General features: G+C 40.3%; 1 protein-coding gene across 2 annotated transcripts in view; it reads right to left on the reverse strand.

Annotated features, from left to right (window-relative positions):
- Positions 1 to 4736: 4736 nt before the first annotated feature.
- The window catches only part of BCHE (butyrylcholinesterase), a 54191-nt gene continuing 43917 nt past the window's right edge, over positions 4737 to 15010 (reverse strand). Inside the window, exon 4 of one of the 2 annotated variants that reach the window (XM_051781854.1) lies at positions 4737 to 7885. In XM_051781854.1, coding sequence (XP_051637814.1) covers positions 7764 to 7885 — 122 coding nt within the window. In that variant the 3' untranslated portion in view covers positions 4737 to 7763. The remainder of the gene's footprint in view (positions 7886 to 15010) is intronic. The other variant, XM_051781853.1, reaches the window with a different exon arrangement.

A 15010-nucleotide genomic window follows, 5' to 3' on the forward strand; every position in this document is an offset into this window, starting at 1 on the left:
GAAGAGTAGGTAAGCCCCTGTTTGTGCCCTCTGATTTTGGACTTCAGTGCTACAGGCTGGGGCCAGAGTGGCTGGAGAGCAGCCAGGCAGGAAGGGAGCTGGGAGTGGGGATGGACAGGGAGCTGAACAGGAGCCAGAGTGTGCCCAGGGGGACAAGAGGGCCAATGGATCCTGGCCTGGATCAGGAACAGGGTGGCCAACAGGTCCAGGGAAGTGATTCTGCCCCTGGACTCAGCACTGCAGATCTGCAGGCTGAGTTTTGACTGAGATCTGCCTTTGCAGTCTGGACTAACAGGGACAGTCCCAGGCTTGAGAGCCCTTGGAGTGGTTGGGTGTCAAGACAACTCTCTAGAAATGAATTTTAGGATATGTTGATGTAATTATTTTAAATAATATGTACTTTGAGTGTGGATAAAGATTGAAACTGCTCCAGGGGATCAGATTTGTGGTACAATGAAACTAAACTGTTGAGAGCTTTAATAAAATAGCAGAGGACCCTCAGGTGGCTGAGATCACCACCAGTTTTTTCAGGATGATTTTGGTTTCTGCTTCCATTTTTCAGAGTCCGCAGAGTCCGTCCACTAGGAAGATATAGAAACATGGAAAATGTAAAGTAAGTGGCATCTTTAGTTAGAACCTGGTGGATTTTTCTCCACAAAGAGGAGTAGATAAATACAATTTGTTCACAGCTTTGTTCTCCCATTTAGCTCATCATTAAGAGAAATCTGTGGGGGGAAAAGGATGTTCTGAGGTGTGGAATTTTTTTTCGTATATAGTAAATATCTCCCAGATTATTAAGTGATAGAGAAGATTGAAAATGTCACTCAAAGGAGCTCTTGTGCTTCTGCTGAAGGCAACAAAAAAATTTTCATTAACTGAAAGTCACCCAATTGTCTAAAAGTGGGAGTGCTGGGTCACTCCCAAAGATAGATGGATATGGAAGTTTTATGGAATGGAGGCAATGGTGAGTGTGTCTGTATAAAATTGAGGGTTTGGTTTGTAATAATAATTTTTGCAATCAAAATTATCCCTGCTACAGGATTACAATCTTATTAAAAACAGAGCTGGGGAAAGTTCTAACTATGCTCATCACTGTAGTCCTGAAAATGAAACATGAAATGGGATGAATGTCTAGATAAAATATATATTGAAAGATAACAAAGCAATGCTTTTTTTTTTCCTGCAGTTATAATTCCCAATTTTAAGAAAAAAATATAAATATATCTGTTTTAAGTCAGGAAAAATGAGAACACAGTTAAGGTTATTGAATGACTGATGTAATTTAGTGACTGTAACAGTATCTATAAAATTGATATCTCTGTAATTAGTGAGTGAGAAAAGTTTAATATTTCAGAAGTATCATTTTGGATGTGTAATTCCAGCTGCTCCTCAGTGCTAAATAAGGTCCCTGCGAATTACTTTCTAAACAACTCTTGATAAATGATCAGTCACATCTTTTGCTGCTTTTTCTGCATTAATACCCTAATTGTCTCACATATGAGATGGTGGAATAAGAGCAGGCTTAAAACTCAGTTGAAATGTATGTATTTTGTCAGAAGTGGTGCTGCACAGGCTCTAATAGAGAGAGGATGATGAGGTGCCCTGGAGTGATTAGAAATGCTGCAAGAGGGAATTTAATTTGGAAGATTGAGAGGTGTGGTGATAACTCCTTTCTACCTCCACACTTTTACCACTACTCAGTCTAACTGAGGACTTCTAAATACTTTATGAATTAAAGAAATTAACCCCAGCACTCCCAAACTGAAGGGACCCTCCACACTATTTGTAGATGGTTCTAAACCTTAACTCCCACAGCCATGGAATATCTTGAAGCAGAATTAAAAATAGCAGAAGGTGCTGTTCTTTTCCAGGCAAATATATGGATTTGGAAGGAACAGACAATTTTCAGTTTTCATATAGCAATGCTTTAACACAGCAATAATTACCTGGCTACCTCCAGATCCCTGAAAAGAACTACAGTATTTTTCAAAAGTGATATATATGCAATGGCCAGATTCAATAAATCCCAAAAGACAAACCCCACACACAGACTCTGTAAGTGTCCTCAACTGAGAGGAAGAAAACTCTTTAATTGTTCACTATTGTGTTGGAATTAAGCTTCATTTTCCCTCCTAATTCTCCCCAAACTAACTGAAATCATTATGTGACTAAACCCTCCCTCCCTAGGCCAGCACTTCTTGCCTTGAAGCCTTATTTAATCTCACCTGCAATCCAATTAAAAGCCTCTCAAAACTTCACACCTGCACTAATTGTGGATTCACATCAGTGCTTTGCAGTCATTAAGTCTATGAGTTAAAGTTTTTTTATGAGTGCAACTAATCTGGTTTATCAACAAAGCACTGGAAGTTTTCCCTGCTAAAACAGGATAATCAGTGCTCAGGCTCTGAGATTTCTGCAGGGGTCAGGAAGGAATTATCTTGTCTTACCAAGCATTTCAAAATGCCTAATTATGTTTGTTCATAAAACTTGCTCCTGAAACGACTGAAATCCGAGGAAAAGCTTTTGAACTTTTAACTGTGAATGAGTAACTTGGCTGAGGTGTTGATTTATGTCAGGAAGTCTTGTGAGTGTTTTATTCTTCAGTAAAGACCAAAAAGATACTGGGTTTGTGTTTTCAAAGTGGAACATCTAAGCTTCCATCTTCATGTTGCTGGGAAGGTTGGGACCCTGTATTTCCATGGATATATGTGTGCATGGATGCATATTCCCTGAGAGACACATGGTGTGGTCCCCCCCAGCTCACAGAACAGAGTCAAGGTGAATAAATATCTGTTATTACCAGGCTTGTTAATAACTGTGCACACAGTTGCCAAATTCCTCTTGTGTATCCCAAAGTTCCAGTATGCAAATACTTAAAATTGTCTATTTTGCTAAAGATTTTCTTTTTTAAATTAAATTTCTTCCCCCTCATCCAACAGCAATCACTCAGCAATGGAAAACCCACCTAGAACCACAGATAAATGAGGCTAAACAAAAACAGAGCAAGGAGAAAGAGAGAAGTACTTGTAATTCAGCCAGGAAGCTTTTTTTTTCCCTTATGGATTCTTGCTCCTAATCCACCCAGAGTAAATCACCACGTTTGTGGCACATACTCCAGCTGGAGCAGCCGTGGGGAACATTCCCAGCTGCACAGATCCCTGACACAGGTGCTGGGCTTTGGGCTCCCTGGCTGGCCAAGGGCAGGGAGTTTTTGGCAAATGCCCATAATTCCATGGACTGGAAGAGAAAAGGCAGGGAGAGAGTGGTCAGCTGGCACCAGCACTTTCCATACAGCCCCAAGCCCGAGCCAGACCTGCCTGTCTCATTCCTCACCCCGTATTCTGAATCACTGTCAAATTCCTAAACTTATTTGGCAATTCAGTGGGAGGATTTTTGGCTGGAGTTACTGGAACAGAGACATTGGGATATTCAGTACCTCTGTGTATGCTACTACACCCTTCAATTGTTCATTCTGGGGTAGAAGGACTTGTGGGGGGTCTTTTCTTCTCCTTTTTTTTAGTTTTTTCCCCTCCTTATTTTCTGCTCTCCCCTCAGTTGTTGGGTTTTATTCCATTACCCCCTTTGTTTTTTTTCTTTATTTCTTTTTATTCCTCTCCCTGTTTGTTCATTTTCTTAATTCCCTCCCTCAGACATTTTAAACTATTTTTTTGCCCTTTCATTTTTTTTACTTGTGATTTCTTTTTTTCATCCCTTCCTTGTTTGTTTATTTTTTTAATTCTTCCCTTTGGATCTTAACCACTTTTCCTCCTTATATTTATTTCCCCCATGCATTTATTTTGTTGTGTTCTTTTTTTTTTTTTTAACTCCCTTCTTGGTTTTTGTTGGAAGGGGTTGTTTTTTGAGGTTTATCTTCCCCCTTATTAAATTTTCCCCCCCAGCTGGAGGGGAAAGGAAGGACAAGAGGATTCTGTGGCCAGGCTGGCACTTGGCAGTGAGAGCTCAGGCTGTTCTTCATGAGCTGGACACGCTGCAGGTGTAACTCAAGCACAGTGACGTTTGTTATGGCCCCTAAATAACTGCTGCTGATGTTGCAGAACTGGTGCTGAGCCAGTAGAAATGATAAACCATAATTAAGCCCAAACCCATGACATTATGATGTTGATAGAGACAAATATACATCTCTCCTCTGTTAGTGCCACGTTCAGATCAATCCATGTGGGATCTGCCCAGGAAAATGGGTCCAGTCACCTGCTGATGGGAAAGGCACATTAGAAGGGCCTCCATCAGGTTTTTTTTTGTAAACTGAGGTAATTTTCTCTCCAACACTCTAATTAAAGTAATAATTATATTTAAAAAAGGGTTAGATTCCTTATGTTGCAAAGATACTTTTCCAGCTGGGAGCTGACAGGGATGAGTTGTCTGTTCGTGAAGATCTAAACTGGGCACGTCTGTCTCTGTGTTTATAGAGTTCTAATCTCTGCTGTATAAATAACCTCTAGTGACCAAAAAAGGCCAAAAAGCAGACCTCCACTTCAACAGAAATTTGGCTTTATCAGTGTGATAAACTTGGAGCGACGGCCAAGGTTTAGGACAGCAAGGCCTGAGCACCCACCCCAAAAATCCAAGCTGTGAGTGTCAAATCTGCAGTTGGGAGGATGCCTGGAAACCTTGGGAAGGCCTTAGTTGTGCCAGAGATGACTTTTGGCGCCTGAAGGCCCCTGTTCAAAGAAAAAAAACTTCAATATTTGTTGGTGCAAGTTGACCGGCCCTAGACAAGGTACCATGAACATCCCAACTCTCTCCAGCAGGAGAACAGAGGGGATTTCACTCAAATAATTCTTAGCTTTACTGACAGCTTATCTAACCCAAATTCCTTCAGGCAAAACATTTAAAATGAAAAAAAAATAATTAAAAATGGTGGTTTTATTGAACAGTTTTGCTGGGAAATATCTGACTTCAGTCCCTTCTAAAATATGTGTGAGGTGTCTCTCATTTAACCAGTGTGCTGGTATAGATTATAAACCTAACGACAATTGGGTTAATGCCAACATTTTTGTTGGCACTGCAGTTCATTTTATTACAACCTTTCAGCAACTCCGTGACTAAATTCAGAATCCTTGCTTTAGATATCAAGAATGGTAAGAAAGAATCGATATATTTTCTCTGGTTTCACAAAAAAACTTGTGTTTTTTGGCTCTTAAGAGTGAAAATAAAACATAAGTGGCAACATCATATCTTCAGAGAGGCCTGAGTGAGACATCCCTCTAATATCCCTCTAATATTATCAATGACACAGGTTTTTCTTTTTCCTCTTTGTTACCTTAACCATTTACATCCAAGTACTTAAGGCTTTCCTTTTCTGTATGTGTGAGACATGAATATATACATGATGTAGTGATTTCATATGGATGATAAATGGAGATATTATTCCCCAGCATGTGAATAAATAAAAAGCTACCAACTCACACCGAGCAAATCAGTAAAACCACATCTCAACAAGTGGTTTAACCTTTGTTTTATTCAAAAAAAAGGATACCTTCCCAGCAAAATATTTTATGAACTGCTCCACCTGTCCTTTCCAAAGGTTGTTTTACATCTTAATTGGCTCAGATATTTTTCTCCTCATTGATTAGGCTGATCAGACAGATGGGTGGGGAAATATATCTAAGAAAAGGATATCAAAAGAAACAAATGATGCTTTTAAATGTGCTGCTGGTGCTGTCAGTGCTCATTGTGGCAGATCAGCACCCAACAAATCTATGAAGTCCAGAAATAAAATGGGCAGTGCCAGAACTGCTCAGTGATGGACAGAAAGTTCATCCTCCTGTGTTTATTTTCAGCAGCTCATCACCAGCACCAAGAATATTCAATAAATACCCAATGCACTATAGACTGACACAGCTCTCCATGCCATTATTAATAGCAGTAACTATGCTAATATATGTAATGAGCTACTTATCTGTGCTATAAACATGTAGGGCTGCATTAAAAGCACTTTTTAATCCCAGGTAATTTTAAGGTTTGATCAGCTTGTTCAAAAATCAGATTTTTTTTTGTTGTGGAGCTCTGACTGCAGCCTTTGAAATCCTGTGCTAAAAGGTGGTTTCCCATAATGTAGTCAGGAAATAATTGTGTTCTCTTGGAAATAATTGAACAGATGATAAGCCATCATCTCTTGCAGAACTTGGCCTTTCTGTATAAATAAATCCTCTCAGTGCAAGGATCCTGTGTGGTCAAACTGATTGCCAGAAAGAGAACACTCTCTGTTCATTATCTGGATCTCTTCACTCTACTCAATCCAAAGAGGCATTTTGCAAAAGCTTGCAATCACCAGAACAGAAAATAGATGCGCTGAGATGTTATTGCATTTACAGAGAGCTCCAGGATAATTTATTTATGAGATGCCTTGTTGCTTTTACATACTACTTACGTTCATCAAATTTTTGGCATTTATTCTTCCCAGTTGGGCCAGTGAAAAGCAGCCAATTAAGGTGTTATTCAGGCATAAAAATTCCAGCCCCATCATCACAGAAGCAGAGAAGTAGGAAAGCGAATTATCCAAGAGGTTTTTTTTTTTTTTTAGAAGCTTCTAATAGGTTCAGCTCAGGTAGGCAGAAAGGGGTCTGGGAGGTGGCAGGTAGAGCTCAGAGCTGGGTCCTTCCCACAAGGGCACAGCGTTCCTCTGCAGTGATGCCCTTCCCAACCCTCTCCAAGAGCAGTTTTTGGCAAGGTTCCACCCCTGGCTCAGCACGGCTGTCATGTCTGGTTCTTGATTGACCATTTGGGTGAAGTATTTGGACAATTTTCTTCCTGTGATCCGTGGGGATGTTCCTGTGCAGGGCCAGGGGTTGGACTCGATCCCTGTGGGTTCCTGTGGGTCCCTTTGGACTCAGCCTGTTCTGTGATTCTCTGAACCTGCCACCACCTGTTCTGCAAGTGCTGAGACTTGTCTGTCGCGTTCCACGGGGCTGTCCCTCGACGAGGAGGCAACTCAGTGGACAAAAAATGTCATGATTGGAGCTTATCTCCACAGGAGAGACTTTGACCAGGTGAAGTCAGCGGGTGCCTGAGCAAGGAAAAGCTGTGAGTCCATCACTTGTGAGTCTGTAGTTCCTCACTCCTTGAAAAACGAGGATGGGGGAAGCAGAGGTGTTTGGTTTTCTGCCTTGTTTCACCCCAGCACTCGCTGATGATTTAGGCTTTCAATACATAGTTTGAATCCTCTCCCACTGTGGCTCTGTCCTACAAATCTGGCCATGAAGGAAGTGATTCACGCTCTAATGGCAGCCCTAAAACTTTTTTGTCCAACAAACAAATATAATTTTGTGTGTCCAGCAAAGTTATTGTACCTTTATGCTTATGGCAATTCAGTTATGTCTGAAAGAAGATTTAAGTGTGGTGGTGTTTCAGTTAAAGATCAAACCCAGCTGTGTTTTGCATGGTAACACTGTAAACCACTGCTATTTCTATTAAAAAAAAATCCATTTTCCTCTAACAGATTACATTGTTTCTTTGAAGTGTGAATCTAAGTAGCTAATATTTATAATAACATGTACATCATTAATCTTCAGACTTTACAGTCCTATTTAACCCAGTGAAGCTTCAAAGGGTACAGATGCCATACACTGTTTATTGAGATAGGAGGTAAAATCTAAATGAAAGATCTGAGGAATCAAAATTATATCTGTAACATTGTTTTTTAATCTGCAGAACACATTTAATTCCAGACGTGGTACAAAGCTACCTGGATATTTGCCTGATGAACAGTTCTATGGACACACTGGAAAGGGTAAACATATTAATTAGAGCTTGCACAGCTCCTTCTTGCTGGTGTAATCATTAAATTGATTTTTCCAGTCTGACATGTAATTGTTCCAGCGATGGAATCCTGCTTTCCACTCTCGTTCTGCTTCATCAATATTTCCTGTAAAACATGAAATGGGTTACATTAATCTAAATTTGAATCTCTTTGTATGCTAATTGAAAAATAATTTTGATTATCAATGTCATCTGCTCCAAATACATTATAGGCTGGTCCTTTGCTTGTTTTCTTAAACCTGGAATGACTCAAAATTCAGTGATTAATGCTTTGTCTTTACTTCAGGAAGAAAGAACTGCAAAGATGTCATTCTGGTACATTGCAGGGCAATAAATATACTTATTTATGGGCTTGTGGCTTTTGGATAGTACTTCTGTCCATCAAATTCATCATTTTAAACCCACTTTTTTATTTTTTTAGTCCTGAAAATATTCCTTTGGTTCAATATACTCTGCAGTGAGAACTCCATACCCTAAAGACTACAGTATGTAAAATGAGGTAGATGCTTGTAAACATAGAACGAAATCACAGCTTTATTCCATGCATTGCCATTAGTTTGGATGGAATCCAATGGATGGCCAAGATTTCACCCTGGCCATCTCCTGGAATAAATTCCTGAGTTAAAAGCAAAAAAGGCCCAGGTTTGGAGAAAGAACTGTGAAATGTGAACTATGTCAACATGAAACCATCTTCTCTTTCCTGTTCCACCCCAACCTATAAAGCATTTGCTGACTAATCCCATGTCCCAAGGCAATATTTATTGCTAAATTTGTTATGAGCATCAGAGCAGAGGGTGAGGATGAGAAGAGTAATAAAAGTACATCATTTCACAAGGTTCTCAGAGTATTTTACAGACCAGGATCACTCTCTCCAGCCCCAAAAAGTAATTAACCCTCCAGGGAAATGCAGTGACCTCCCAGGAAGAGCCATGACATCAAAGGTAACACACGAGGGCTGTGTCACACCCTGGGGCTCATCAGTTTGTGACAGATGTGGACTTTAGGGAAAAGTTTATAAACAACTGATGATCTCTGAATACTTTATTCATTCTGGACCTGACTATCTGGGTGTCCCTGTTGCCATTGCTGGCTTCCAAAAAAACTTGGAAATTGTGTTCTGGAGAGAACAGTTCCATGGTTTCTTTATGCTCTTCTGACTTTATGTTCTTCTGCTGCAGTGGAGCACCAGCCCTTTCCCTCCATAAATACACCCTTTCCCCCTTTTTTATGATCTGCCAGCACTGTAAGTGTAGCTGGTGATGGGAAAATGAAATACTTTTGTGTTTTACACATCAGTAGAGAAAATATTCAGGAAAGAGAGTTAACAGAATCAGAGATTTAGTCTGGAGAAGCATCCAGTAATTTGGTTGCTTATCTGCAGTTTAGCTCAACATTTCCAAACCTTTTTGGTCTGGAAATCCAGATGGCAATTTAATGAGAGTTTGAAATGAGATTTACATTGCTTCTTGGTTTTAGTGAGACCAGAAATAAAACCAAGAGACTTTTTCTTGGGAAAGTTCTGTGTTTCTACGTGGTTCAAAAGGGAAAGTGTGGAGAACAACTATGTGAAAAAATCGTTAAAAAATTAACCACACTCTTCTCCCTCAGTTCAAAGTTGTAAATAAGCTTGGTTATATCAGAGATCAAAGAAAAATTCAGATATTTTTTAATTTTTTTTTTTCTTCAGGCTACAGTTGCCATTAACTCAGAGAGAATTTGCAAGTGCTGGTAACAATAAAACTTCATTTTGTTTGCTAAGCCATGACTCAGAACTTTGGGGAGAAGACACACACATCATTGTGCTTTCCTGATTCTAAGAACCTCCTTTAAACATTTTTTAATTTAAAGATGTAAGCAGGGTCTCAGGTAAAGCCAAATTTTCCATGTTAAGTCAAATGGATTGGTAATTTAGTGTATGAAGCTGTGTTAACATTATTTGGAGAAAAAATACCTAAATCATATTTCTTATCTTATTCTTGATTTTGGGTATCCAGTTTTATTTATGCAGGTAAAGCCTCCACTTATGAATTTTAAAAAGACCAATTCCTTCTTTAATTATTCAGGTGTAGATGTGCTTGAAGTCTGCCCAGACTTTAGAAACTGGAATATCTCTACCATAGACACATCTTGAATTAAAAGTCACTGTTGTAGGGTATAAACTATGGGGCATTTCTGTGCTTCTTAAAGATTATGGTGAAGAAAGGAGACAGCTAGAGAAAGCAGGCACCAAAAAATTGAGAGTAGCCACCATTATGAATCTAAAAGACAAAAGGGGGAAGGAAAACACTGAAATAAGAACTTGGATTCCAATTTGTTTGCTTTTTTTTTTTTTTTTCCCAGTGATAAGATCCAAATTGAAGTCACAAGTCAATGCATCCCATTATCACCAACATCATCAATCTCTTTGAGGCAACCACCCATGACTTAGATGAGCTGACAGCTGGGAGGCAGAGCAGGAAAAGATTAGAGAATTCGAGCTGACCCATAATTACAGCTCAGAGCTCTGGGTGACTGCTCTGGGCTGAACTGTCAGGGGGGCCACTAACAACCCACAGGGGGGATTCTGCTCCCTGCAGTCATTTAGGCCACCCAAACTTTGGAGTAATTCTCGTTAGCCCAACGCAAAGCTCAGCGAAGCCGACAAGGAGAAAAGGGGAGATTCTCCAGGCAACGAGTCAGAGTTCTGAAAGGTCCCAGTCACAGAATCATAGAATCAGCTGGGTTGGAAGGGACCTCCAAGACCATCAAGTCCAACCCTTGATCCAACCCCGCTGTGGTTCCCAGCCCATGGCACTGATGCCACATCCAGTCTGTCCTTAAACACCTCCAGGGATGGAGAATCCACCCCTTCCCTGGGCAGCCCATTCCAATGGCTGAGCACCCCCTCTGGAAAGAAATTCTTCCTAATATCCAACCTAAACCTCCCCTGGCACAGCTGAAGACCCAGCCCTCTTGTCTTGCTGATCTTTGCCTGGCAAAAGAGACCAACCCCCCCTGGCTCCCCCCTCCTGTCAGGGAGTTGTAGAGAGTGAGGAGGTCTCCCCTGAGCCTCCTCTTCTCCAGGCTGAGCCCCCCAGCTCCCTCAGCCTCTCCTCACAGCACTTGTGCTCCAGTCCCTTCCCCAGCCTTGTTGCTCTCCTCTGGACCTGCTCCAGCCCCTCCATGTCCTTCCTGAGCTGAGGGCCCAGAACTGGACACAGCACTCCAGGGGTGGCCTCACCAGTGCTGAGTCCAGGGCAAGAATCACTTCCTTGGACCTGTTGGCCACACTGTTCCTGATAATCCAAGGGTTCTTGGATTCCTCAGCAGTGCAGACACTGCATTTCCTATCCTTCCATGCAGCCCTTTCATGGCATTGCAGCAAAGTGACATTTATCACCACACTGTCCTTTGAGCTGCTGGATGTGCCAATAAAGTGCTAATCTTCAATGTATTTCTGTGTATTAACATTAAGATTGGGACAAAGGCCATGTAGCTGTTATGATATAATAGAATTAATAAGGGATGACAAGTTAGGATTAATTTTTGTGTCCTCAAGAGCTCATAATTAAAGGTACTTTAAAACTTCCTGATTCATTAGTGTGATAAATGCTGCAGGTTTGTGCTGTAGATTCTCATGGTGAGAGTTTCACAAAAGTCCAGGAAGGAGAAAACAAATAGGATCCATATTCTAGCATCTCTATTCAGTGTTCTTGTGACCCTGCTTTGGGACTGGAGGATCTCCAGATGCCCCTTTCCAACCCCCTGTGATTCTCTGATTCTTTAAATCACACTCTCTGAACACTAAAACTTTGTTAACCCCAACCATATATTCATTTTCACATGTATGCTTAAGAAACTTCAGATTTCTTTCTTTATTGTTTTTCTTCTTCCAAACATCAGTAGAGCTCTCTGGGAGAGGAATTATTGTAAAGGCTGGGATCTTTCCAATTACATGGGATGGAAGGTACTGGAGTCAGAAAGAAATCAGATTGTTAAGGTACAGAAACACACTGCCCATAGGTGCAAAGAGTAAATTTTACTCTGTCAGTAGGTGCTGTAGTATTGGTGAGGTGACTTCTGACTAGTTCACAATTCTGTGGAAATTTAAAACTAATTGTGAGGATGAATGTTCTATTTAGACAAATTTTCAATATTCTTACTCCCCTGAGTGTTTAGCTCTGCAGAATCCAGACACTGCTTGGAGGATCACAGCAAACACAATTATTTTTGTTACTCACTGGCCAAGAGGTTGAAATTTCTCTGCCTCCACATCCAAAATCTTTTTAGGGTGGTTTTAAAACTTAATGTATTTATGGCACCTACTTTGATTTCTCTATAGATGATACATGATGCAGTAATATATAGAAAAAAAAATAGAAAAATATGTATTAGGCACACTAAAATAGTAATGGACCAGTAATGGAAAGCTTGGCTGCCTGCAGCTTTCTATAATCAAGAGGAAGCAGGCATATATAAATAACTAGGCTCTAGATGCATTAAAGATTGTGTTGAGGAGGTAGAGACTAACATAGATGCTTTTATAATTAACATATGATTGCTCTAAAAGCTACTTAAAAGTCACTTAGTGTTTACTGTCCCTCCAGTGCGTTTCTTGTAGAACCAGTCACCAGCAAAAGTTCTGGGGCTCGTCCCAGTGCTCTCACCCTCCAATGGAACATTAAATCTGAGTGCTCCCAGCTTGGCTGGGGCTGAGGGGGATGGAGGGTGTGCCCAGTGCCTTCAAAATGGGGTTAAAATCCCAGTGGAAATTGTGTCTACTTGGGATTTAGAGCTCATGTGAGGCAGGTCTAGGGCCAGCTAACTTATCTAGTGATTGTTACCAAGTGGGGCACAAAACTAAGAGCTCTGGCCCAATGATAGGTTTGAGTGTTGAAACTCAAGGAGAAGACATTGAGAAATCTTCCAAAACCATAGAAAGTTCTCTAGAGAGATCAAGGGCATGTTTCATATGTGGCTGTTACTCTTGTGTTACTGTGTGAGGTTTATTCTTTCCTTATTAATTTTTCTAACCCATAACCGTGATTTTTTTTTTTAATGTATCTGATTCAGTCGCTTGAGGAAAATGTAAATTATTTAACCATAAAGATGGCAGGGGCTAAATATTTTCCTCTCTCATATATTTTAACTGCTTCAAGGAACTTGTCTTGCCCAGCCTGTGATGGGAACAGGTTTGTTCAGATGCAGGACATGTTTGGAGCTGGTCATTAAAAGCTGAAAAGACCTCAAGGGGTGGCAAGGCTTGTGCTTGGATGGGTCAGGAACTAAACAAGTGGCTACCAGGCACATCCTGATCACTTTACACTGAGAAATCATTGCAATTTCTGTAAAATAAGTTGCTTTTGTTGTCCTCTTTGGGTTCTGCCTGATAGAATTCTACCTACCTGAACCCTACTTGAACTTGTAATAATGATAACATAAAATCTCCTTACTTCTTCTTCTCTGTTGTCTTACATCACCTCGTGTTAAAGCAACCTTTTTCTAAGACTATTGCAATGGAAGGAGTAATAGAAAAGAGACACCCTCAGAAAATGAGAAAATACATATATTTATGGGATTCACTGTCCTTTGGGCATAAGAGGAGAAAAGAAATGCAAAATAATATTTCAGTGAGGAGAATTATTGCAATATAAAGTATTATATCATGGTCTTAAGCAGAATTATAAAGAGATTTTTTTTTTTGTCAGGATGCTATAACGTTGTATAGGGATCATAATGGAAATACTATGTTTTTATACTTACAATATTTCAAGGACTGCCAGATGTAGACACATGACAAAACAGTGCTACCTCAACAACATTCCTGTCTCAGCTCTACATTAGGATCCAGACACAATGATTATTTTCATTTTTCCTGAGAATATTCTCATGAATTTCTTGTAATTGGATGCTGTAAATTTATGTTGTAAATCACTGATTATGGCCAAGTGATGTGTTTCTGTCTCCTGGTAGATCCTGGGTGTTGCTCTGTCATCCCTCCCACCACGGGACCATGCAAAGCCACTCTGGGGTTGGTCTCTGCCCGGGGATGTTCTCCCTCCTGCTCCCCCCAGAGCACTTAGTTGTGCTCAGCCCATTTGTAGGATACACATTTTTCCACAGGGATTCCCAGCCAGGTTCAAAAAAATACAGAAATCAGTTCAGTTCTCCTGGCTCAGCACAAACGACTTGTCAGAGTCTTTGAAACCTCCCCAAAATCCATCTGTAATTTGGTACACTGTGATTTTAAAATCACAGAGTGAGGCTCATAAATTATTCATTTTACCTACTGATTTTGCTTCTCCTGATTTAATTGAAAAACATCTGTTGAACTGAGAGGGGATAAAAGTTGAGCCATAATACAGTCATAGACTCAAATGAGGAAGGAATAAATTATTTCAGAAGGAATCATCTGTGCACCGTGACAGTTTACATATTTTTAAGACTTCGCATATTTTTAAGACTAGCACTCAAACTGAGCCTTACAGGAAGATTTTAAATTACTAATTAACATTTTAAACGTGTATCTTATTTCTGAAACGAGACTTTCCCTCAGTCAAACTGCAGAATGTGGTTCCAGAGCTGCAAAATCACTTTATAAAATCAATTCCTTTTTGAAATCCAAAGCACAGAGGCTTGGTCTGTTTGCTGGGCTTTGTGAAAATGGTGATGTTTGCCTGCTAAAAGTTTGAGTTCTCCCTGTTCAACTGGATTTAGAGTTTCACACAGCTCCTTATACTTTTCCAAGTAGTGAAATCTCAAACCCCTATTTTATACAGGGTCAGGTACAAATCAGTTGTTTAGTTTAGGCAGATCTTGCAGTGTCTGTTTGTCATCAATGGCTGACACTCCAGAAATAAAACACAAGACTCTCACGTGAGATGGAAACCAGAATCCCCTCTTGGCAGCAGCAGCACACTTAATATCCTCTGTGGATTAGCTGCATAATAATAGAATCCCATAAATAATAGATAATATAATCCAAATATAACAACCTTAGACACAAGAAGTTTATACAGAACATCTAAAGCTTCCAAAAGTCCCTCCTTAAACACTGTTTTTCTTGCCTTCTCCAGCATCCAGGAACCCAGAGCCTGGCAGCACCAAGGCTCTTCCCTTGAGAACAGGGATTTGCAGCACTTTTAATGCCTCACATTGTGGCTGCATCTGCACTTTGGGCCAGAGAAACTGCACATCACAAAGTCCTGTGCCTTGGTTTGTCCCCAGTTTTTGTCCTAACACCAAACAGGGT

This window comes from Manacus candei, unplaced genomic scaffold, assembly GCF_025592945.1.
Source record: "Manacus candei isolate 608988 ecotype Guabito, Panama unplaced genomic scaffold, ASM2559294v1 h1tg000015l, whole genome shotgun sequence".
NCBI lineage: Eukaryota > Metazoa > Chordata > Aves > Passeriformes > Pipridae > Manacus > Manacus candei.